At 39.8% G+C, this 24,907-nt stretch overlaps 2 protein-coding genes across 4 annotated transcripts in view; one reads left to right on the top strand and one right to left on the bottom strand.

The window, feature by feature from the left end:
• The first annotated feature begins 2,185 nt into the window (after positions 1-2,185).
• On the top strand, positions 2,186-3,851 carry LOC146697048 (hydroxycarboxylic acid receptor 2-like). The gene has a single exon (XM_085474165.1). The coding sequence runs from the start codon at positions 2,203-2,205 to the stop codon at positions 3,166-3,168; it is 966 nt and encodes a 321-aa protein (XP_085330291.1). The 5' UTR covers positions 2,186-2,202; the 3' UTR covers positions 3,169-3,851.
• Positions 3,852-6,388: 2,537 nt separating this feature from the next.
• Positions 6,389-24,907, bottom strand: part of kntc1 (kinetochore associated 1) — a 28,971-nt gene continuing 10,452 nt past the window's right edge. For 2 of the 3 annotated variants that reach the window (XM_085475496.1, XM_085475495.1), the window contains exons 27-62: positions 24,801-24,903; positions 24,599-24,733; positions 24,371-24,490; positions 24,050-24,122; positions 23,791-23,858; positions 23,396-23,697; positions 23,101-23,273; positions 22,178-22,278; positions 20,995-21,139; positions 20,643-20,699; positions 20,380-20,543; positions 20,196-20,300; positions 19,964-20,092; positions 19,524-19,640; positions 18,150-18,259; positions 17,790-18,006; positions 17,572-17,661; positions 17,310-17,475; positions 16,633-16,691; positions 16,303-16,519; positions 16,147-16,220; positions 15,817-16,027; positions 15,623-15,735; positions 15,450-15,505; positions 14,947-15,025; positions 14,738-14,862; positions 14,515-14,650; positions 14,310-14,405; positions 14,068-14,124; positions 13,702-13,756; positions 12,538-12,601; positions 10,411-10,540; positions 10,241-10,330; positions 9,612-9,766; positions 6,910-7,012; positions 6,389-6,774 (exon numbers count right to left, since the gene is read on the bottom strand). In XM_085475496.1, coding sequence (XP_085331622.1) covers positions 6,739-6,774; positions 6,910-7,012; positions 9,612-9,766; positions 10,241-10,330; positions 10,411-10,540; positions 12,538-12,601; positions 13,702-13,756; positions 14,068-14,124; positions 14,310-14,405; positions 14,515-14,650; positions 14,738-14,862; positions 14,947-15,025; positions 15,450-15,505; positions 15,623-15,735; positions 15,817-16,027; positions 16,147-16,220; positions 16,303-16,519; positions 16,633-16,691; positions 17,310-17,475; positions 17,572-17,661; positions 17,790-18,006; positions 18,150-18,259; positions 19,524-19,640; positions 19,964-20,092; positions 20,196-20,300; positions 20,380-20,543; positions 20,643-20,699; positions 20,995-21,139; positions 22,178-22,278; positions 23,101-23,273; positions 23,396-23,697; positions 23,791-23,858; positions 24,050-24,122; positions 24,371-24,490; positions 24,599-24,733; positions 24,801-24,903 — 4,231 coding nt within the window. In that variant the 3' untranslated portion in view covers positions 6,389-6,738. The other variant, XM_085475497.1, reaches the window with a different exon arrangement.

Below are 24,907 nucleotides of genomic sequence, written 5' to 3'. Positions count from 1 at the left end.
TGCTCATGTAATGAAACTGGTATTTAAAGGGTTAAAACAACGAAAATATAATTAAAACTTTATATAAATATTTCAGGGAGAAATAGTTTTAAAAGACTGACCAATTTAAAGTGAAAAAAAATATGAATATATAAAGTTTTTATAGCACTTTTTGGGGAATGGACATTTATTGTCGTTAAGCACAAAGGTGGATGCATTTTTAAGACGCCTCCAGGTGTTAAACCGCCTGCTGTCTCTTGGCCATCTGCTGCGACTGGTTGGGATGAGGGGAGGAAGACAGGATAAAGACACACTGTGGAAGAGAGCAAGAGATTAATAATAACTAATGATTAAATGTAGAGAGGTGTGTAATCATGTAGCGAGTAAAAAAGAAACGCACACAAAGAAACAAATGGCTCATAATTCACTGACAAGAAAGCATCAGAAAATGAATGATCGGAAGACAAAGGCCATTTTTTCTCTGTGTGTACAGCTGGAAGTTGTTACAGCTCAGTTTCTCCCATATTTGTATTTCCACTTCTCGGAGCCCGGAGAACTATTCCTGAAGACTATTTCAAGAAATGACGAGAAAGCTTACCTAAGAGAGTTCTTTTTATTGAAGAATAAAAATGGTCAAACCAACAAACTCTATTTTTGACTTATGTGCTGTATTTCCGTCTATGTGTGGGCATGTCTCAGCCAGTCACTGACCCATTTTCCAGTTTTCGGAGCAAACTATAAAGGACATGAGACACGGCTCAAAACTTATATATGAAATAAAATGCTCCACTCTGTGACCTTTTGCACAGTTACCCTCCTCAGTGATGCAGCTTCATTATGCAAAATGTGTCCAGCAGTAAAGTTTTATCTGAAAGGTGCTAAATGACACAATTTGTTTAAGTATTCATAGTGAGGAAGAGACAGATACACCTCCGCCTTTTGAAAAAAAAACACAAAAAACCCCAACTCTGTCCAGGATGTGCAGAACATCATCTGACACGTTGTCCCCTCAGATGATATTTATATAGTTTCGCTTCATGAATCAATAAACGTGGGCTTCAGTACTTCACTACGCCACCGTGGCTCATTCCAGTACTGAACCTCTGTGAAAATAAAAAGATCTGAAACCTTTCGGACATTTCTCAGATTCTGTTTCATTAAGGACTTAAATATTATTATACAATATGTACAAGACGTAAGTACTGAATTCATTTACAACAAAGCATCAGAGAATGGATGATAGCCAATTAAAAACAAGTATCTTTCTGCGTGTACAGGTGGACGCTGTTAGCGGTCAGTTTAATGCGTCGCAGCTGGATGCAGACAGTTTTTCTCATATTTGACTTTGCAGATCGCCTTTGTTTTTTTTTCTGGTCTAATCTTATTTGGCACGTACTACCTGGTGTTAGGTAGCTTCATGAAAAAGGTGATGCAGCAGATGCAGGTTAAACACTTCTCCACAATGCATGCAACAAAGTGAAGCCTTTGTGTAAAATTTTTTTGGCACGTGGTAAATAAAACCAATGCGGTACAATGTGGCTTTTTATAATTGCTGAACTTTCTCACGCTAGCTGCACAGCAGTGGGTGATTGTCCCAGAATAAGAACTTGCTTATTATTATATTATTAGGATAATAAAATAAATGCTAAACTTCCTGTACATAGAGAGTGCACAATAAAAACCAACACAGATCATTATCTAGTCTTTGTGATTCATGAGAAAAGCTTCTTAGTGGAGTGTGAAATAGTTATCTATGAAAGAGAGATTCTTCAGTTCTCCATGAAAGGCCCTGTGTGGACTGAGGTAAAGATGTGAGGAGTGCTTCATCACAGGCATGAGTTCCTGCTTATGTGCTCAGAGATTTGTAGGACAGTTTTAACTGTGCAGCCATGCAGTGTGACAACATAAGGTTTATAAAACTCCAAGGATAAACAGCTGAAAATATTTCTGCATGCAGAGATGTGTAAAAGTGATTTTTTTGTTATCACCTTTATTTTTATTTCTTTATTTCTACAGAAATTTAACACCACCAAGACAGACAACTAATTGCTTGTTAACACCTAAAAAAAAAAAAAAAAAAAAGCAGAAGCATCAGGCTTCCGGGTAAAGGCTGAACCACGTAATCACACTTTTTTTGCATTTGCATTTCCCTTTAAAGAGTACGGGCAGCTCCAAAGGAGTCGTTTCTTTTTGTGAAGACATCAAAGAGGCACGTAGCTCACGATGCGTTGCAGCTTCAATGGCACTCTGCTGATCAATGTCCTCCCTCCTCTGCTGATGACAGAGTTTGTCCTGGGAGTTCTTGGTAATGGTTTGGCTCTGTGGATCTTCTGCTTCCACCTGAAGCCCTGGAAAAGCAGCACAGTGTTGCTCTTTAACCTGGCAATGGCTGATTTTCTGCTCAATATTGTTTTACCTCTCCGTGCCAGCTACTATTTCGCCGGGATCAAATGGAAGTTTGGAAACGCCCTCTGTAACATCTGCCTCTTCATGCTGGCCCTGAATCGCAGCGGAAGCACCTTCTTCCTGATGGCCATCGCTGTGGACAGGTACATGCGTGTGGTGCATCCCCACCATCCCATCAACTCTCTGAGCGTCTCTAAAGCCATAATCGGAGCACTCGGGCTGTGGTTGATCACCACTTCAATGACTGCTCATGTCTTCTCTTTGTCACACATCAACACAACGTACTGTGAGAGCTTCATGATTGACACCAAGACCAAGGGTAATCTTTCCTGGCATAAGTTTGCATTTCTGTTTTCCTTCTACATGCCTCTGCTGGTCATCCTCTACTGCACATTCTGCATCGTTCGCAACCTGAAAGGGAGGCAGTTGGCCCAGCATGCCAAGATCAAGAAGGCCTTGTACTTCATCATAGTCGTGGTAGTGCTCTTCATCATTTGCTTCCTCCCAAGCAACTTCACACAGCTGGTGATCTGGATCAAGTCCTATAAATTAGCCGGTTCCTCTAACATGTGTTCTGAAATGGAAAACCTTACCATTGTATTTTACATCACCATTAGCCTGACCTACCTCAACAGCGTTTTGGATCCTGTGGTCTACTACTTCTCCAGCCCCGTCTTTAAGAGCATCTGCAGGAAGGCTCTTCATCTGCCTGAAACAGAAAATGCTGAGAGTACAGAGAAGAAAACCCGGGAAACGGGCTCCCAGTCGATCAGCCAGCTGTGATCACTAAACTGAGGAGGTATAACAAGCAGCTTCATAGCTAAAGGTTCAATTTAAAGTAAGTTTATCGATTCCATCATTAAGCTGTAAGTGCTAAAGCTATTTCATATTTACTATTAATTGCATTTTCAAAACATGGCAATTATGGAGTAAAAACCTCTAAAAGTCAAAAAACGATGCAGCTGTGTCTTCTATAGAGCCGTTTCTAGCTAAAGCAGTCTCACTCACACTTTGAAATAATAAGCTACACACTGGCACAGAAATCCTCCGAACTGAGTGATTAAACTTTTCATCAGTGAAAAGCTTTTTTCTTTTTTTTCCCCCAGCACATCACTTGCTTAGAAGCTATCACACCAATGCTGACTGCACTTTTCTAAATGTATTTGTCTTCCAAAACATGTACACGTTAAGACGTGTGAATTAAACAAAGATTATGTGAAATAAGGACATTTATAACCTCATCTGAATAAGATTTCTTTCTTTTGTCATGTGAAAACTATAATAATGAGAAACATACTGCATATATACATAATGTATAAAAGCTTTTATGCATGAGTTAAAAATATGGATATATATTAAGGCAACTTTGAATAAAAACAACAAAACTGTATGAATATGTATTCTTTGTCTTTTGCCAATGCTGTATGAACGTATGATAATAAATATAAGTTTATTGTCAACACTGAGATGTTGCCTGTTTTCTTGGAATCTTTCAGAAGTGGGCGATGAAGGAATCATAATGAAACTGCTGGCATTGCAGCAGTACAATATGAAGCACACTCCTCCTGGTTAAGATGGCTCAAAAATATCTCCCTGTAAAACAACAGGCACTGGAGTTTATAGCTGCTTTTAGGTGGCTGGGGTAGAAGGAGGGTACACCCTGGACTGCTTGCCAGTCTGTCACAGGGCTAACAAAGAGAGTCAGCTGTTCACACTCACATTGACACCCCTTTGTAATTTAGAGTTGACCTAAACCCACTAAAGTAAGTTTATCAATCAAAAAACGATGTTTGGACTGTTGCACAAAGATGGTGTATACCGAGAGAAAATGCAAACACCACGCAAGTGGTGGGTTTGAACCCAGGACCTCCTTGTCGTCAGGTAACAGTGCTAAACAACATATCAGTGTGCAGCTGCAACAGCAATATCAGTATGATGTAATGATAACTTCTTTAGGAATAATCTTTCAGGACATGCAGATATGGCAGATGATATATAAAATCCAGACCTATCACACAAATACTTGATACGAAGGAGAAGACAGATGTGTGCTCCACCTACACCGTTTTTCTAAATCTCCATGCGCTCTCCCAGATAGAGACACACTGAGGTTCTGTATCATCTCTTGAATTAGGAAACAATGGATTTAATGAAAGCCTGATTGTTCCTTAAGAGATTTTAAGCAATGAGCACAACCCTTAGAGAAAAATCTTTCACATGTATATTATCAAATCTGTTTGGTGCATTAATTTGTTTTCCTGGTATTCGGCACTCTATTGGGTCTTGTTTTTCTTACATGAAACTATTTTAACCAACTCACAACTGCAGTTTCACAACTGCAGCTAAAGTTGGGGAAGTACAATATCTGATGGCCTAGTTCAGCAAAGATGATTCAGACACTTTGGTTTCTGTGAATCGAGTTTATAAATATAACTTTATGACACTTGATCTGTCCATTCTGAGAAACAAGCCATTTCTTCTCATTTAATTCACACGCAGCTAAAATTATGGTTCTTGTGCAGCTTAAACAAGTCCTTGAATCATTGAAAACACATAAATGATACAAATTGCATTTAAAAACATGCATTGGTTTATATATCTTTATATAATGTTTTCTGAGGGGCAACAGTTTGAGTGTATAAACACATATTTAATCTCATATTTCTCAGACCTTTTTGCATACATGAACACAATCTGTAGAACACTATGCAAAAGTCTTGATCCACCCCTCAATTTAAAAAAAATCTTTTGCAGAAAAATGCATCCACCGATTTATTGAAGCAGAGTCTGGTCTTTCTTAGACAAGGGAGTCTGTCAAACTGTGTTAGTATATTGACCTTTCTTTGATTAAACTGAAAAAATAGGAACAAATTCTTAGTTTTTGCTTCTAGTAACAAAGTCCCAAAAGATACAATTTAAACATGGTTCTTTGGCAAGTTGTCTATAATGCTAGGGCAACACTGATTCATACCTTGAGTTAGGTTCCTTGAACAAGGACCGGACTAAATCTGGACACCAGTTTCACATAATGGCCATTTTAGATGAAAATGAAACCGTCATTTTAACACAAAGCCACGCAGAGAATACAAAGTCTTCCGTTTCCCATGAGGCAAGTGAGTTTGAAAAGGAAGTCTCGTGACGTTAATTTAATGCGCTCCTCTCTGGGAACAGATGAGCTTTATAAGTCCATTTAAGGGCACACCATGTGTGGCTAAACCACTAACAAGTAAACTTGCTGAGCGTTCTTGATGGGCAAACGTGATACATAATCTCTGCACACTTGAATGAGTGACAGCTGCAAAGGAGAAGAAAAAACTGGAGGACCAAAATGTATAAATCTTTTGAAAAATTCAGAATGGATAAAGTTCAGCTCGGATCGGTCTCACTGTGAGTGCACACTTCCTCTCAAATATCACACAGTCACTTCTAACAGCGAGTGACGGGAAGTAGTCCATCAGAAACAAGACCAGTGTTTAAAAAAAAAAAAGTTGATGAACCAAAGAAGTACGACTGAGATAAGGAAGCTGTTTCATATAAATGTGAAAGTAACAAGTATTTAAAAAGAAAACAGAAATAACTTTAGGAAAATGTGAGCACAGCAAGTAGGTCCCGCGTTCGAAACCACCATCTGGTCGGGACCTTTCTGGGTGGAGTTCATATTTTCTCTCTGAGTACTCCGGCTTCCTCCCACAGTCCAAAGACATGCAGTTAGTGGGGTTAGATTCTAAACTGCCCATCGGTGCAAATGGTTGTCTTAGCCCTGCGTCAGATTGGTGACCTGTTCAGGGTGAACCCTGCCTCTCGCCCTGTGGGAGCTGGATGACCGAGTTTGGTGTGGAAGAACTTGACTCCCATAAATCCCATAAACACCTCTAAATCTTTTACAAAGCCTTTTCAGAAGAGTTGAAGTTATAGCTGCAAAGGTTCGGCCAACATCGTATAAAATTCCATGAAGTAAGATTGGTTTGTTCCTTAATGTGTGTGACGGCAGATGAGCTGATACTTTTGGCAACACAGTGTACATCATTTATTAGGATTACTGCTCCTCTTTCTTTTAGAACCGATGTGCGACAGTACTTTAGCTTCAAAATATTGTACAAAGTGTGGCTGTGCAATGAAAATCAACAGTTAAACTCAATACACATCCTAGGAAACAAACTTGGAGTTACAGTGGAAAATAAAAGTTGACATGTGATCTGCTGCTTCTAAATAGCTCATCTCCACAGTTTTCATAAATGAATAGTTTATTCAAATATTACAGCTGAAAGATAAATGTGAAGTGCAAATACTGCATCTCAGCCTAAAGCAGACCAAGGAGGATTATATAAACACGGCTGAAGCAACAGTGCTGGTTCATCTCAATACTCCGTGTTGCATGTTAAGAAAGTCCTGAAAAACAAATGAAATCATTAATGCACACAGGTGAAGTGCTTTTAGCTAATAAAAAGAAACTTCTACTTCACATCAAACATGTGTAGCCTTTACGTTCCACTAAACTCGGCCCAAGATATCGACTTCAGTTACCTTCAGGCAGCTGGATGACAACGAGCCATTTGTCAGGGTTTTCCCTCGCTGACGCTCTCTGTGTTTCATGTACTCACGAGCGAGTGATTCAGCATCATCATGGCTGCAGGGAAGATTGAAGAGCACAGACAACTAAAGTCATGCAACTTTAACCGGTTTAAGACATCTGTTTCTAACACAGTTCTAAGTGCGAGCATTTAAACTAAACTGGAAGCAAAAATCTGAATTTCGAGCTACAACCTGAGACTGTAGGATAACATTAAGAGTAAGTAAGAGTAACAGTAAGAGCTAGCGTTTTTAAATAACAGCCAGTCTATGACAACCTCTTCCAGTTAAAAGGTTTGAGATATGAAGACAAAATAAAAAAAAAAATAAAAAAAATGAACAAACTGAGCCAAAATGCAGTGTGTGAAAACCTGCTTTCATTTCAATTGAGAGGCTAAGTAGCAGCCAGGTGCTGCTAATCAAAAGCATTTGATTAAATGACCATCAGCAGATATCAGCACCTCTATGAAAGCAGATGTTTTGGCAGTTTGCAGGTCAGGAGTATTCAGGATTCACCATTAACTTAGTATATCAAAGTATTCTAGAGTCACAACAGCTGAAGCCAGAATAATGGGCCTCATTTACTAATATTTGGGTGGAAATGTTTTTATCATGCGCAACAAATTAGTTTGCATGCAAAATTACAGTCAGATTCAGAAACCTGCAAACTGGCCTATTTTATTCTCACCACTGTGGGTATGTTAGTAAATCAGAATAGTTCAAAACCAGCAGCCTTGTGGGAGCCCCATATAATTTGCCTATTATCTGCGCACTTCCCCGCCATGGCTTCTCAACATAAGTGAACACACTTAGCTCCAAGTGAAGAGAAAGTGGTGACGATGTTATAAGACAGAATCCTGCACCTCTGAGGCAAGAAACAAGAAGAAAGTCTGACCATATAAAATTAAATAACAGTGTCTGGATGCTGAAAGAGGAAGCCAGAAGAGACCAAAGAAGTTTCAAAAATAATAAATAAAATAAGCACGCAGGCCTGAAATAACAGAATATAATTTCTCCTGAGAGATTCCCACCAAAGTTTGGAATCAAAGTTGACATAAAAACAAAATACCACAAGGAATAAAAAGATTAAAACAGGTGGAGGCTGAGGAACCATGTGATCCATCAGCCCCACACGAGAACCTCGCGAGCTTCGGGTAGTGACTGAAAGAATCGGATGCACAAATAAGCTTCCACCAAAGGGTGGCTGTGCTTCCCCTTGGCGATAGTATTTTGTTTTCTTCACGTGCCTTTTTTGTAGTCCTGAGCATTTTGTGGCTTAATGCGTTTTAGAAAGCTATGAATAAAAACCAAAATTCAATGATAATTGCTAATGATTGTTAGTAGTAGTAGTAGTAGTAGTAGTAGTAGTAGTAGCAGCCTTACTCATTTTACAGATTTGTGTTCAAATTCATAAGGCAGCCAGGTGTTTGTTGTACGTATGTTTGGTCAGAGGAACTGACCTAAACTAAATTTGTTCCTAAAATACAAAAATATTGATAAATCACAGATTTGTGCATATGCACTGTGAATGAGTAAATGAGGCCCAATGATCCCAAGCACTGCAACAAATCTATGCTGAATGGTTGAAATAGAAAAACACCAAGATTTTGCACTGATCCGGTTAAAGAGCAGACCTCATCCTGATTTAAATGCTGTGGTCAGATCTTAAGACAGAACATCTGCAAACCTCAATAAACTGAATTAAAAAATGTGCAATTCACTTGTATTTTTATTTTTATTCCTATTTATTCTATTCATCCCCTTCGTATATTTTATTTATATGTCTCTGTATTTATATATATATATATATGTGTGTGTGTGTGTGTGTGTGTGTGTGTGTGTGTGTGTGTGTGTGTGTGTGTATATATATAATATTCTGTAACTCTAACTTCTGTTGGTGCTGTGCTTTTGGAAACCGAATTTCCCAGAGAAACCCACCCGAGGGATTAATAAAGTTTTATCTTATCTTATCTTCTTATCTAAAACCAAACTCAATGTTCGGATAAAGGTACAAGCAAACAGAATCACGGGGTGTAGTTAGTTTTCACATGCAGCGTCTGTGTTTTCTTTTTTCTCAATAAATGATGAACTAGCGTAATTATGTTGTGTTGTTGTTCATCTAACATTGTATCTAAATAATTTTAGAACCTGGGAACGACCAGATAATTTAAAAATTGTGCACTGATGCGTAAACTCTTAGACTTGAAAGAAGGTGGTGTGCTCGTTTTTCACACGACTGTGTGGTACTGTATCCCAATAACTTCCTGTTTTAAAAAGCTGATGTTTTTTTTCCTGTGCAAGTCTGAGGCCCATGGTGAAATTGCAGATTGGGGATCTGGCCATTACAGATCAATGCAGAGGAGGCGTCTCAGTGCGTGGTTATAGACTGGATTTTTATGTGTATAATAATGAAAGCTTTAGATCACAGCTCATAGATATCATAGGCACATGTAGATCATTGTTAGTCTCCTTCCATTTATATGAGGGTTGGAAGGACAGGTACCCGCTCTTTATATCCTTGTATGGATGATTACATCAGGTTTTAGACTTTTTAGATCACAGCACTATGCATCAGTTTATTGTTGATGTTTTTAAACCATCTCTATAGAAAAGTTTTTGTTGCTTTCCTATGAAAGGTTGAGCGGTGTGAATCTCACCAGTTCTGGCTGATCAGATAGTCCACCAAATCTTTCACTTGGTTAGGCTGCCCACTTGATACTATGAGCTGCTTCAGATGGCTGAAGTGTTTCGTCTTCAGCAGTTTCTGATGCTGTCCATTCTGGCTGATGAAAGTTAACACAGTCTCCCTGACCTGATGGATCATTAAGAAAATTAAGTCATGTAGTATAAGACATTAAATATATATAACATAATATACTCTATAATTTTGTTTATATGAGAATCACAATGAAGAATGCAGATGAATTTCATTTCATCAGATGTTACAAAACAGCAAATCTGCTCACGTGAAGATTGGGTTTATTTCTGTGTTTGGTTAGCAACACTGTTTTTCCGACAAACAAAAAAATATCTTTCATAATTTCACACCATCTTATCAGCTGATCAGACTTCCTGTTTAACAGTTTTAAGGAGTGTGCTGATACTCAGAAATATTAATGTCTAAAAAATAAAAAGAATTCTATTTTTAAAATATATTTAGAACCAAAGAAAGATTAAATGAAATGACAATGTAGCTGAAGTGGACATTTCTAAATGAAAGTAAAATGTGGTAACAAGTGTTAAAGGCAGTTAAATCTGTAAGCAGTGGAAAGACGTCACATCTAACCTGTGAAGGAATACCAGCGAGTTCCCCGGTGTTCATAAGCTCGTCCACCTGCTCCAGCACGGCGAGCGGGTTGCAGACAGACAGGAAACCCTGCAAACAACAACAAAAAAAAGAGTCAGAGCCTAAACTACACGTTTACTTCTCACATGTATTTAAATGGATGCACTGACCTGGACCTGCTGCTCCTTCTTACTAGCACAGGGAATTAGAAGGAGCGTTCCCAGGGCGAAGGCTGGCAGATTGAACTGTGCAAAGCGATTGGCAATTCCGATCAAATCCAGATTCAACAGAAATGGGCACCTCGGGAGGGAAAAGCAATGGCGAGACATTAGGAGTTAAGGTGAAGATTAGATGAAGCATTACTCAGGTCTAATACTAATTCAGAAATGAATCAGACGGAAGTAGTGTGTTTATAAACTGTCCAAAATATTAAACGAACACTTAGAAAACACAATGGGGAAGGAATTATGCTGGACATCCATCCATCTATCTGTCTGAAATGGACTAGGTAATATGTTAGAATAGGCAGAATGCCACATTCAAAGAGACCCTGAAAATCAAAGTAAAAAAAATCAATAAAAAAAAGATGCAGCAAGTTAGTCCAGTTTTCAAAGATTTCACTGCAGCAACTCAGAATGGCACTCAGTAGTTTGTATGGCCCCCACAAGCCTGAATGCATGCCTGAAAATATCATAATGCGCAGCATAACGTTCTCCACCGCTGCTCCTGACATTTTCACATGCGTCTCATGTCCACAGGGTGAAGCTGGTCTCATCTTTGAAAAGCACAGTGCACTAGTGGTGGACCTGCCAGTTCTGGTATTCTGTCCAGCTCTTCTAGATTAACTATCTCTCTCTTAGAATCTCCATGCTCTTGAGACTGTTGTTGGACTACCTGTGCACTCTCTCTGCAAGGACCAGGTATCACCTCATGTTTCCAGTAGTGACGCTGACACCAAATGAAAAACCAGTCAGAAAAAATAAGGGAAAAATGTCAGTGGACTCCACCTATAAAACCATTCCCTTTTGGAGGCTGTCTCATTGTCGGACCCTGTAGTGCACCTGTTGTTATTGTGTGTGGATGCCCTCAAAGGGCAAAAGACCACACAAAGGGCAGAACAGGCAGTGACCTCATTAACTGCTGACTCAAAACAATCCACCTACATTCAATATCAACTTTCATTATTAATATCTTATCTAAACTGAGAAAAACATATATACAAGTACATGATATTGCAGTTTAGACCTACATCACTGCATTAAGAACAAAACACAGCCTTTTACACTCATTCACTGTGATGATGTCATGTGTCATGAAACTGTTGTTCTTCTGAATCAAATCATGGCTGCTGATGTGAAAACACAGCATACAGATGTGCCCCAATTCCTGGTTCTGACTGGTTTTAGTCAGTGATGGCATTGGAAATCTATTTATTGAACACAAATGAACTACACACGGGTTCAGTTTACTGCATTTTTAAGCCACTTGTCTCAGAACACCAAAAAAGCTAAAACAAACAAACAAACAAAACCCTAAGCATGTATAAGATCATTGGTGCTACAGCTGACTGAAGCTGACTGAGTTACTGGCACCCTGGATGCCTGCATGCATCTGCTGCAGCAGCCTTGCATTTCCTGATCGTTCTCAGAAGAAATCTGACTGCACTGAGGCACCGGGATGAGGTGCTCCAACCAGTACTTGTACCATTCTTGCAGCAGCACCACATCCTGTTTTAGCAAGACAATACCTGTCCACACAGGACAGGTCTTTGTGGATCAGGAGCATATCCTGACATATCCCTAGCTTACTTATTTCTAATATGCCACCTACTGAACATACAATTTTTTCAAGGCAGGCACAACCGGTGACTATTCATTGACTGTACTCAACCAGTATGGAAGAGCAATTCTTCAACACTTGTACCATCAATGCACAGATGCACAACAGCATGCATCGTGTCCACAGGAGGTCATACCTCATTTTAGATCTCTTGTTTGAGCTTCTATTATAGTTGATGTATAATGCCTATTTAAAAACACTTGCTGACCAGTATATTTTAAGTGTGAACACTTTATATAGTCTTATCGAGTATTTGCATCTTTATCTACGTGCAAGGCCTCTTTTGTTTTTGTAGCACAGCCAGAGTTTTCAAGTCCTGATTGAAAAAGTTGTATCAAGATTTATTTTTGCTTTTAAATTAATAAAGAGTGTACGCACAGTATGCTGCCCTATTCAAACACAAGAAGTCCATGAAAGAATCAGTTTGGTGGTTATAGCTGAATGTGAGTGAGGCATACTTGAGGAGGAGAACAAATGTCCTGTAGAGCATCGCCTGCTGATCTGGACTCAGAGGAACAGAAGCTGGTGCCAAAAAATAAGAACAAACAAACAAACAACTGCATTTAAAAGAAGAGCTGAACAGAGAAGAGCACACATGCATCATCAACTTTAAAAGGCTTCATAGGAAGCAGTTAGCTAGTGAAGTTACTATCAGGGAACTTATACTCAGTGACAGCATACCGTCATGTCCACATTAATGATCTGCACTGACCCTGCTTCAGGTAATCATCCCTACCATCCTCTATAAAACAGTAGTACTGTACAGATGAGCACATCTGTCAGATTTAACTCACATAAGTCTGTATTATTCTTGCAGCTGTTTCTCAGATTTGCCTAAACCTGTTATTTCTCAATGTAATTTGCACTACTCTCTTAGAGAGCTGACATGTTTCTCTTCTTTAAGTTAATCCAAGTTTTTTTTCCTTTCTTTAAAAAAAAAAAAAAATCACTGTTGCATATATAATTTCTTTTGCCCTTATACTTATTTTAGTACACCCCATTATCAGCTTTGCCTCAGAAACAGCTCACTTGTATGAAGTGGCGTACACAGCATTATTTGTTGTTAGATCTGATCAAGCCTGTCTTGGTTTTGGGGAATTGCTTATGGGTGGTTTCGAAATTCTGATGCTGAAAGGCTTAAGAGAAAGACTTCTCGAAAACGTTTAAAGCAGCAAAATAAACTTCAGCTCCTACTTTTCTTCTTCGGTTTTTTTTATTTTTATGAACCTGCATTAAAGCCCTTACTCACGAGTCTCATTATTCTGACTTTTCAAGGGGAAGCTGTGGCTCATAAGGTAGAGTTATTAACCCAGTCTTTTACTGACCACAGCTCATGATGGGCAGTCCTACCTCATACATGCCTTTCTGTTATTGGGTTGCATTGCTGTAACTATACACAAAGCCTAAAGTTGCACCACTCTTGCCAAAACATTTCAACATAAAGTAATTTTTCATCTTTTACTTGCCAATGAAAGAGGAACAAGACACATGTAACTTGTTTGTACAAGTCTTAAGCCTGCAGGGTGAACAAGTTTGGGGCTAAAGCTTCCAATATGAAGAAAGTGGATATCTGAACATCAACGAGCACCAAGACAAGCAAATTTCAGTCATTTGCGTCGTACCTGAGACAAAAGGTGCCAGTATCATGCTCCTCCAGGTCCGTGAGAAACTTGAAATCTGTGGAGCACAAATAAAATAATTACTCGTTGTCAAACTGGAAAGTTATTTCTGGCACCGGACATCCTGTGGTGCAGTGGTTAAACCGTGCTCTACCAAATGCAATGCCACTGCTTTCGTTCCAACAAACACATAAACACACACATAAACAACCAAAGCCGATGCTCTGCACAAATGTCTGAGCATCAACTCCAGTGCTGCATTACTGTAAAGACATTAGGCATTTATGGTTTATGACACTTTAGAGAAAATGGTTTTACAAGTGAAAAAAATGCCTTTTTTCAATTCGTGAAATAAAAGTGATGAATTACCTCCCACAAAGCTGGAACAGCCACTATTGCCTCCAATACCTTCTGGAGGTGGCTGATCTGAGGAAGAGAAATATTTACATTCAGGTGTTACTTCCGAAACACAACCCAGCTTCTATTTAGGAATAATGTATTTATGGATCTTCAGCTTGAAAATATTTCCAAGTACTGGAGAAAAAAACCCCTCTCATTTTACGCTACTTGTTTTTTGGGTCTTTGAATAAAAGCGTGATGCACGTTCTCACCAGGTTGAAGCCGAGCAGCTTCTGAAGCAGGTTGTTCCACAGCTGAGGGTCGTAAATCTGGTACTCCAGGCACAGGTCTGCCACCAACCGCACAGCCTGAAAGGATAAAAGGTGCTTCCGGTTTTGTGTCTGACATTTCTAACCCAATGAAGTAAAAGTGAGGAAACAAGCTGGGATAATTTGAATGTTGTCTGTGAGAAAGTACCTGAGGCTCATGACTGTGGTTCTTCCAAAGCCCTTTAACTAAACCCTCTTTGGGACTACTGAGGAAGGACTGAACTGTGTACGGGATGTTTAATGCTTCCAGTTGTGAGACAAAGATGTAACACTTCAGGTAATATCTGCATATGAATAGAAACCAGAGAAACATTAGTTACTATAGACCTACAGGCCATACAGGTACCGTTTAACTTTTAATGGATTCTTACGGGATTTTGGTGATGGGGATTTGCAGCTGAGCCTCCAGAATGGGTGCATCAGCGAGGCGGACGAGACAGAGTAGCGCTCGAGTCCGATGGCAGAAGGTCAGACGAGGCCCAGATGTGCTAAGCGGCTAGAGAAGGGAAATCAAACACAGATTTAGTTGGATTTTCCCCCCATTATTGCTTTTGTTTTGTTTTTTTCCCTTTAAACGCACCCAAGTTTCTGCAGTTAAGATAGGGCTCAGATGACGGACGGCATCTTGCATCGAGCAGGACTCCAGCATGTACACCACCCTGTAAGCATTAAAAACACAGTGAGTAGAATGACTACGCCAGTGGGTTCTCAACACAGAGCCAGAGAGAATTTAGAGCAACCAAGAAATCTTTATTTCATTCATACTGCAGATGCATGCAACATCTGTGGGCGCTGCTAAAGGCTTTTGTAAGAAAGAAAGAAAGAAAGAAAGAAAGCACTCTGTAAACAGTAACTGATATCTTAGGGTTGCACTTGCATGTCTGCGGCTGCTCTGTCGTACATGTGAGCTTTGAGGTCTCGATCTGTGGTTGCCTATGAGGGCAGAGTTGACAGCTGAGCAGAAGACACACTGCAGTGTCACTGCTAACATCCTTTGTAACTCAAAGGTAAACTATCCCGTTTTAACGAATTATAATTAAGAAAAAAGAAAAGTAGTAAGAATGGAAAAAGTGACTGCGCTACCTCATCAAGTCTGGGTCCTCCTCAATGTTGCTGACACAGTCACTATACCCAATATCCTAATTAAATAAGAAGAAAGAAAAAAGTTTAGTTGCACTAAACACACAGCAGCAAATCTGATAACACACAAAACAATAAAAAGGCAGAGAGATAAGATAAAGCTACGACTGACAAACCTTGACCACAGCCGGGCCCGTCTTGCAGATCCATTTTTCTAACAACATGGTACGGATTTTTAGAAGATCCACATTATTGACTGTGGCTATTTCTTTAACTGCACCATGTATATCTGAGAAATAGAGAGACCTGGTTATATATTTAGGGAAAAAGCGAGCATTCATTTACCTACTGCGTTGATAAGTGTGCTCACCTGGATACGTCTGACCTCCTGACTCTTTGTAACGCTGTTCCACACTGCTGTGCTCGTACAGGGCCATTATGAGCCTGCCTGGCAGCCCAGACAGCTTCATCAGCTCTGGGCTGTTCAGCTGACTGGATATTAAAGTATTCTCAGTGGCTGAGCGCTGAAACTGTAGCTTCAGCTTGGACAGAAAGGTGTCTCCTCTGGCCCGTGCTACCTCCTGTGTGAGGTCAGAGGAGGAGAAGGAGAGGAAAAAAAAAAAATCATCAACTAATGTGTAAAAAACTTTTTAGATGGGCATTTGAGACATTTCAGAATGTGAACAATTCAAAGACTGACATCAAGGTGTGGATCCTTTAACCAAGTGTCTCCAAGTGCCAAACAGAACCTGAGTGACTGTGTCTTCTCATAGCCTGTAGAGAAGAGGAAACAGCTAAGTGCATCTATACAAACACCCCTCACAGTCCAGCGTAGAGTCAAACGTGCAGCTCAAACCTGGCGGAAGCTCCTGGGTTATCTTGTGGGCCGTGGCAGCAGCCCACTCCGGGCTTTGGATACATTTGATGTACTTCATCATAGTCTTCGCCACCTTGAAAGTCTCCTTGTTTTGACAATGCCCCTGACCCATTTTCCTTTGCTCTAAGATTAACGGCTTCATTTTCTTCTCAAAGACATGGTTTGCTGCTGACATGTAGAGCTTGTCAAGGCTCACCTGTGGAGCAACAGGATGGTTTTAACAGCCTAAATTACCTCATTTTATGAATAAAAGAATATTTTCTGTGATTAAACAGACTAAGGCCGTGGTTTAGATTAGCGTGGCTTTACCTTCATGAGTTTGCTAATCAGCAGAAGTGTGGGGAAGGTCTCCTCGCTGAGCTCAGGACCTAAACAAAGAAGAATATTTTAACTTCATCAGTTTTAAACCATCTCATCAACTCTACCAGTATACTTCTGTCTGTAACTCAAAAGGCTTTTAATGAAAAATGATAAAAACTTTGTTGGAGTGTAGAGTGGGGTCATGTTAACAATCCATTAAAAATTGGCTTAAGTCAACCAAAGCCTTTGAACTATAATTCTTAAATTTTTGGTGTGTTTCACTTTTGACCTCTGACCTTATTTGACCTGGAAGAACAGGCCAAACCTTAATAAAATGTCTTTAAAACTATGATTAAAGAGAATGAGCTACCTAGTTAGTTAGAAATATACTGTATTGTAATATTATATAATAAGCTTAAGTTATTGATGTCCACTTACAATACAATACCCTTAAAAGTAAATACTGACCACAAATGGAGCTTTTTGCTTCTGGTCTATGATAATTATTATTTTAAAAGTAATAGATGCCAGTGTGCAAACATGTTCACAGTTCAGGAGAAGTGCTGAAATTACTTCCTTTTAGACAACACCTACATTATAACAACTTTCTACCACTGCAGATGTGATGAAGATAAGTTTATGAGCATTAATACTGAGGTGTGAAAAGGTAACAGTGGTTAACTTACAGATAATCTTCCAGTAATGCTTGGTCTGCATAAGTAGGTGGAAGGGAAGTCTGCTGCTGGAAAGGGGGTTTGGCAGCAGACCGGTTTCGAGAAGATGCGTGTTCTCCACGTCTGTGGGAGGAGAGACTCGCGTGTAGGACTTCAGATGCTGCAGGAGACCCATCGCCTGTGGGTTTAAAGTCAAATGTTTCAAGTCCCAACATTTCATTTTGAACACAGTGAACTACATAGGCTTGAATATGCCAGTGTGTTTGGTTTTTACCTGACCCACAGAGAGGCTGGTCACGTTCTCATCTGCAGCCTGTATGATCTTCAGCACCACTTCTATTCTCTCGTAGTTGTATGGGCTGAGCTGTATGAGAGGAAACGTTTTACAGATCAGCTCAACAGATTCTTGTAGGTTGGAATTTTATTTTTTTAATGTTTAAAAGTCTTAAAAACAGATAATTTTAGCGTATACTACATTTTAAATACAAAGACCTTGAATATGGCAGCACAGAGGTTGTCTGTGAGCTTGCTGGTGTTGTGTAACATTGGGATGATCTGCAGGACTCGATCCAGCGTGTCAGTGTGAGACAGAGGTTGCGCCTCCTCCTGACCGACAGCTGGATCACCTGCACCTTCCTCATCCTCCTGGAGCAGCAGTAAGGTGGTAATGTACTGGTTGATTACACTATCATGGTCCAGATTGTAGGTGCTGCAGAAAGGAAAAAAACAACTTTTAGCATAGCTGAGCGTGACACATACATGCACTCCAAGACAGGGTGGACATTTAAACACAGTCCAGACACATTTGTCCAACATGTTAGATGGTCAAAAGCGACAACAGGAGGAGCTGACCTGCAGTACTGGAGGATAATGTCTGGGGTGATTCTCTTGTTTTTCACTAAAACAGGGATCAGAGTGCTCTTCATCTCAGACCGCTGACGGAACACTGGCTGGATTGATATCTGGGAGAGAGACGCACAATAACAGATATGAAGTGACACAAAACAGGGAGAGAGAATGAAATACACAAAAAATTAAACAAATCTTTATAGACCTACACTGCTCAAAAAATTAAAGGAACACTTTTAAATCAGAGTACATTAGGTCAGTTTAGTAGGGGGGGAGTTGTTAAGTAGTTTCAGCTGCTTTGGTGTTATTAAAATTAACAGCAGGTGCACTAGTAGGGCAACAACCCCCACATTTTCCCTCTCCTCGTCTTTTCTGACTGTTTTTCTTTTGTTGCTAGTTTTGCATTTGGCTAGCGTCAGTGTCACTGCTGGTAACATGAGGTAATACCTGCACTCTGCAGAGGGTGCACAGGTAGTCCAACTCCTCGTGGATGGCGCATGCATATGTGCCAGTGCCAGAAGGTTTGCTGTCTCCAAGAACAGTTTTAGTAGCATGGAGGAGATTCCAGGAGACAGACAGTTACTCTAGTAGAGCTGGACAGGACCATAGAAGGTCTTTAACCCAAAAGCAGGTTTGAGCACTGCCAGAGCTATAAAATTACATCCAGTAGGCCACTGGTGTGAATGACTTTGATTCGCCTGAGTGCACAATGTTCTCTACTGGGCGCTGTGCTCACTGCCTGGCACCATAGAGCCTGATTGGTATTAGCTATGAATACCAGAATTCAGGTCCACCACTTTTCACAAATGAAAGACGGGTTCACCCTCAGAACATGTGAGAGAAGTGAAAGGGTCTGGAGAGGGTAAGGAGAGCGTTAAGCTGCCTGTAACATCGTTCAGCATGACCAGTTTGGTGGTGAGTCAGTGATATGCCTGCGGAGGAAAATCAATGGAGGGAGGCAGAGACCTCTACAGGCTAGGCAGTGGTATCCTGATTGTCATTAGGTATCAGGATAAAATCCATGTCCCCGTGGTGCAGTGGGTCCTGGGTTCCTCCTGGTGCATGACAATGCTCAGCCTCATGTGGTGAGGCACAAGCATGTGGGGGCCATACAAACTGCTGAGTCAGCAACTCAGAGTTGCTGCACTGACATTTTTGCAAAATGGACTTTGATTTTGGGGCTGTCTTTGAATTAATATTGATCAAACATAGCGGCATCCATTCATATGTAACACATTATCTAGTCCATATCACTGTAGATATCAGCATGATTTTCCCATTGAGACCTGATGTGTTTTCTAAGTATTCCTTTAATGTGAGCATTGCATTTATTCAGACCAGAGTACCTTTGACCACCTGATTTAAATACTTCATTACCTCCAATTTGCCAAGCTTGATTCCCCACTCAGCATCAGTGATGACAGAGAGAAACCTCCTCTGTTCTTCTGCCTCATTATATAAACTACAGAGATTTGCTCCAATCCTCGCCACAGCCTGGAAGAATAAAACACCGTAAGGGATTTCTGGAATATAACATCGATTTTTCTACAAAATTGATAACTGCTTGATATAACTGATTCCCAAGTGTTTAATCTCAGGTTCTTTAGACAAACTTCAGCTGAATCTTTTCTGTAGTCAAAGGGAAAAAACAAAACGATATGACAAAGTCTGATATTTATGGACTCACTAACTGATACACAGAAATAATAAAGTCCGTTTTTGCCCATTTGTTTCTCTTAAATTTCACTTACTAAAAACAATAAAACATTTTTTTTTAATTACATTTTTTTTTAAAAAGAAGAGATTTTATTGCTTACCAAAATCTTGTCATAGTTTTGCCAGGTGTTGTCAATAACTTTCCACAGTATTTTGAAGACTTCTGCTTTGGAGAGGAGTGTACAGAGACCAATAGCCAAATCACAATCCACCACCCTCCAGTTTAACACCTGTAGCCAATAGACAGAAACATAGATGGCTATTTAAAATATACCAAAAATGCTGTTTATCTACTACAGAATTTTTGTGGTTTTGTGGACTTGGCTGACTCACCTTGTTCAACAGTGGCACAGCCACAGCATTCAGAGTAGACGTAGTTGTCTTCCTGTGATCGTTCAGGCACAGGTTGTACTTCTTAAGCTCTTGTGCGTCATAAAGCTGAGAGGAGATAACAATCATTTTCAGTATAACGTCTTGAGAAACACAACAAGCACCGCTGTGAATATCGCAGTTGTACCTGTAGGCTCAGCTTTATATCCATGACGTTTGAGGTGACGTGCTGCAGGCAGCTGCCGTACGCGTTGACCAGCACTCTGAGGGCCAATTCCAGCTGACTGCACTCCTGTAACATCTGTAGCATGTTGGCCAGGGGACCGAAGAGCGGCCGCAGGTAGTTTGAACCTGCATGCATGATGAGACATCAGGTCAACATACAAAACTGCAATTTGATAAAAAAACAAAACATAGAAAGCAGAGGACGTTTTTTAATTTCAAATCTACCATCTTCAAATGAGCAGTGTGACAGACAGGAACAGTCCAGGGAGTACAATCTGGTATCTGGAAAAAAGGTCATAAGTTATAATAAGACTTCTGGTAAAAATAACACAAGTCAAGTATATTTAAGCATTTTTTGATAACGTCAAAGGTGGCCAAAGGGCTATAGACATTATATGACAGGCAGCATGAGAAATATGCAACATAAAAGTAATACGATCAAATCAGTTTGCAAAATTAAATAAATATCAGTAGTTAAAATCAATGGCATAGACCACTAAAAGTTGCCAAGCTTAAAAAAAAAAACCCCAAAAAACAAAAAAACATTTAAGAGAAAATAAATCTGAGAATTTCTTACCTTGAGAAATAGGCAGCAAGCAGTTGGTAATCTCATACTGGACAGGCAGCACTGACACTGGGTCCAGAACAATGCAATCTTCATTAAAGACATCTTGAAAACTCCACTGAGACTGCGGGTCTTTTTCTGCCTCCGGTGTCAAATCCTGGAACGGTGCACAGTTTAAAAAGTATGAAAACATTTGCTTCACTCCGCAGCTTTGTGAGAGAGAAGCATTAAATAAATGCACGTTTATCAAAATCATGGATTATTTCTTACCATCCGCTTAAGAGATTCACAGTTAGAATTTTGTAATGATAATAATTTAGATGTCTACCAACAAATAAATCATTTAAAAAAAATGAAGAGGCTAGAATATACAATTCTATGTCCAAAAAGTTTGTGTAAAATAAAAGTAAAACCCAAAGGCAATGATCTTCAAATCTCACGAACCCAGATGTCATTCAAATCACATAGAAAACATATGAAATATTTAAACTGAGAAAAAGTACAATTTCATGGAAAATATGAGCTTGTTTTGAATTTGATGGCAGTAATACAAAACAACTTGGTACAAGGCCACGTTTACCACAGTGTAGCACCCCAAACAGTCTATAAGCATCGGCGATCTCAAGAGACCAGCTGCTGGACTTCTTGTGGAGGAATGTTGTCCCATTCTTGTCTCATATAGGATTCTAGCTGCTCAGCAGTCTGGTTTGTTGTATTTTTTTATTTCATGATATGCCAAATGTTTTCAGCTGCTCAAATGTCTGGACTACAGGGAAGCCAGTTCTGCACCTGCAACTTCACCTTCAAGCCATGCTGTTGTAAAAGCTCCAATATGCAGCTTAGCATTGTTTCACTGAAATATGTAAGTCCCGCTTACATATGGGAGCACGTTATTTGAAAATCTGTATATACCTTCCAGCATTGATGGTGCCTTTTCAGATATGCAAGCTGCCAATTCCATAGCACCTCAATCTCTGAAACTCTTTTTACAGAAAATCTTGTTACTGGCCTGTTGCTGTTAAGCCTTTTGCTACATCCTCCTCTTTTTGAGACATGTTGCTGTCATCAAATTCAAAACAAACTAATATTGTTTTTCATCAAGTCGTGAAAAGTTTCAGTTTAAACATCTGAAATGTTTTCTTTGTTCTACTGGTTTATGTGATTTACACTGGATGAGAGGTAGGAAGATACTGACCTTGACGATAAAGCCATAGTTGTCTGATAACTGACACTGATGATAGACATCCATAGCAAACCGTGTGCATTTGCAAAGCTCCAAACAATCCAGGAGAAGATCTGTAACAGTTAATACAAGATAAACCTCAGAATTTGCAAACTTGCAAATTATATGAAAAGGTAAGGGGAATAAGACACGTTATGCTCACTTAGACCAGTTGAAAAAATTCCTTCTTCTAGATGTTTTTTTACATCTTGACTCTCCCTTTAAGTTGATTTTGTGATTGGATGCCCCTCACAAACAGAAGATATTAAAAAGTGCATCTCTCAATGACGTCCTACAGAGTCATTTAGCATTCAGAGCAGGCTGAAGCCTGAGGTTTTGGCTTTAAGAGCATTCACACGTAATTTAACACTTTGATTTTAAATATGAACACCACCTCTGTACCAGTCATAAACACAAAAGACTACTGGTAGTGGTATCCCTCAGCCTCGAGTAGATACACATATGATATCATGTTGGACCTGCTACTTTGCTTCATTCTGGTTTATCACATTTAAAAATGTAAGTGTCTTTGTCACTTGCTCACCTACTCATCTAGCAGAGTAACCACAAAACCCCACCAGCCTTTGTTGGCTGAGGGTAAAAAAACAAAAACATCTCAACCAACTATATTTTCACTCTGTTGGGCTGAGGAAAGGCAGCTGCTTTAAAAAGACCAGACAAAGATAAGTGATAACTGTATTTTTTTTTTAAATTTGTTTTAAGATAGTTAGGGTAAAAAAAATCCTGTCAAACTTTGATATCACGCATGTATTCACTTTTTACAGCAAAATATATTTTACAGTAAAACTATAGATCCAGGGCTGAGTCACTTTAGTGCAACTTTCACCTGTGTGAAATACTGTTGAACGTTTGTGATGCTTTCATGTGTTCTTTACCTGAATGACACACGGTGATAGCCTGACAGGCCAGATCATGAATCACTGCTGGCAAATCCATGTCATCAGGAAGCACCATGGGGACATCCGCCTCCAGCATATGGCATAACATCTTGGCAGCAGTAAACAAAACCTTCCCTGTGCTGCTGTTATAGTGGTGCTCATACAGCTCACTGAAAACATAGAGAGAAAGTGCAAATATGACTACAAGCAAGTTTTAAATGTTTAAATAATGCACCAGGTTTTTTTAAAAACCAAACAAAAAAGCTGGCTCTGTCAGTTTCTACATGCAAACCTCAGGATCTTGAGCGCCTTGTCAACTTTGCCAACTTTCAGAGCTCTCAAGGCCAAGTCGGACCACAGCTCCTGCTCGGTGCGCTGCAGCTGCCTCCCCAGACGGCGCAAACCAGCTTCTGTGGAGATCGTCTTGGTCTTGCCATCTGGATCGTTTGCTACAACTGGAGTTGTCATGGCCTTCCCCTTACATGAACAGCGGCCACGGGTGTTTTCGTACGCTGTGATGTGATGTTCCTGGATCTGTTTTCGAATGTTTGGATCCTCATAGTTGGAGGGAGTGAAAAAAATATCAAAGTCCTCCTTAAGAAGAGAAAGATAATAAGTCTGGAGTTTAAAACAAAATCAAATAACAGATTTAGTAATGCTGAAAAACATTTGTTAAATGAAGCTCACCTGCAGGTGGGCGATCGCCTTGAACATGATGAGGTTGTTCTCACACTCGACGCTTTTTAGAGCATCATCTGCAATGAAACACGAGGCCCGGATTCACTCTTGAATAATCAGGTGCACATTTATTGCGTATCTTTTCAAAAAGCCTCGGATAGAAAACCAGTGTCACATCGTTTTAAACAATTTTAGCTCACAGAGACTTTTCTGAAACTTCCTTCAGTCAGCCAAAGAGCAGGAGGAACGAGTCATAAATATTACTTACGTTTTTGGATTATATGCAGGTATTTCAGAGTCTCCACCATCACCTGAGCTATCACCATCTGATGTTTCTTGTGCTATCAAAGAGGAAATTCAATTCAAACCAAATGATCATATGGTTACCATAACAACCTCCAATGTTTCCTGCTGCCATCTTAAGCTTTCGATTATAAGGTTATGCAGACGCAAAAGAAATTTAATGTTTGCAAAGGAAAGTTTAGCTAGAATGACTTCAATTCTTTTAAAATGCAACACTTTAATTGAACCTTAAAAATAAATAAGCATAAAATGCACTTCCACAAAGGTGACGTCTTCCCTTCTGTACCTCATCAGATATGTGTTCTTTGTCCTCCAGCTGCATCCTGGCCCACGATGTGAGACGCTCAATCACACACTCTGCCTCTGCAGAGGGCAGCTTCTTCAGGAGAGTCAAGATTTCCTCAGTCTGCAAAAAAACACAGTACAAAAAGTCCCATACAAAAATATCAGGAACACAGAAAAGCAAAATTAGTCAGTAACATGCGGTTAAAAACTCCTGTGAGGATTTACATACCTTGCTTTGGCCTATGAGGTGGATGACATACAGGTAATTTATCTGGGATGTTGGCAGTTTGTACGCCTCAGCTAACGTCAACGAGTCTTCCAAGGACATTGGCAAGTCTTGCTTGAGGATGTATCTAATCAGCGTCTGGGGAAAAACTGAGGTTATTTTACAGATAATAAGTTGCATATTACATAGAGCAGTCCGTACATACCATAATTTGGGTGCTGTTAGACAGGTTGAAGTTGCGGATGCCGTATCCCCTGAGAAGTTTCCTAATCTCCATCAGACGGTAGCTCTCCTTTAACAGCTCCTGTCTTT

This window comes from Copadichromis virginalis, linkage group LG12 (genome assembly GCF_057382275.1).
Source record: "Copadichromis virginalis isolate Kocher_CV1m ecotype Utaka linkage group LG12, C_Virginalis_male_GT1.1, whole genome shotgun sequence".
In the NCBI taxonomy this organism is placed as follows: domain Eukaryota; kingdom Metazoa; phylum Chordata; class Actinopteri; order Cichliformes; family Cichlidae; genus Copadichromis; species Copadichromis virginalis.
Note: the sequence above shows the minus strand (reverse complement) of the source record. Positions and strands in the feature narration are given on the sequence as shown.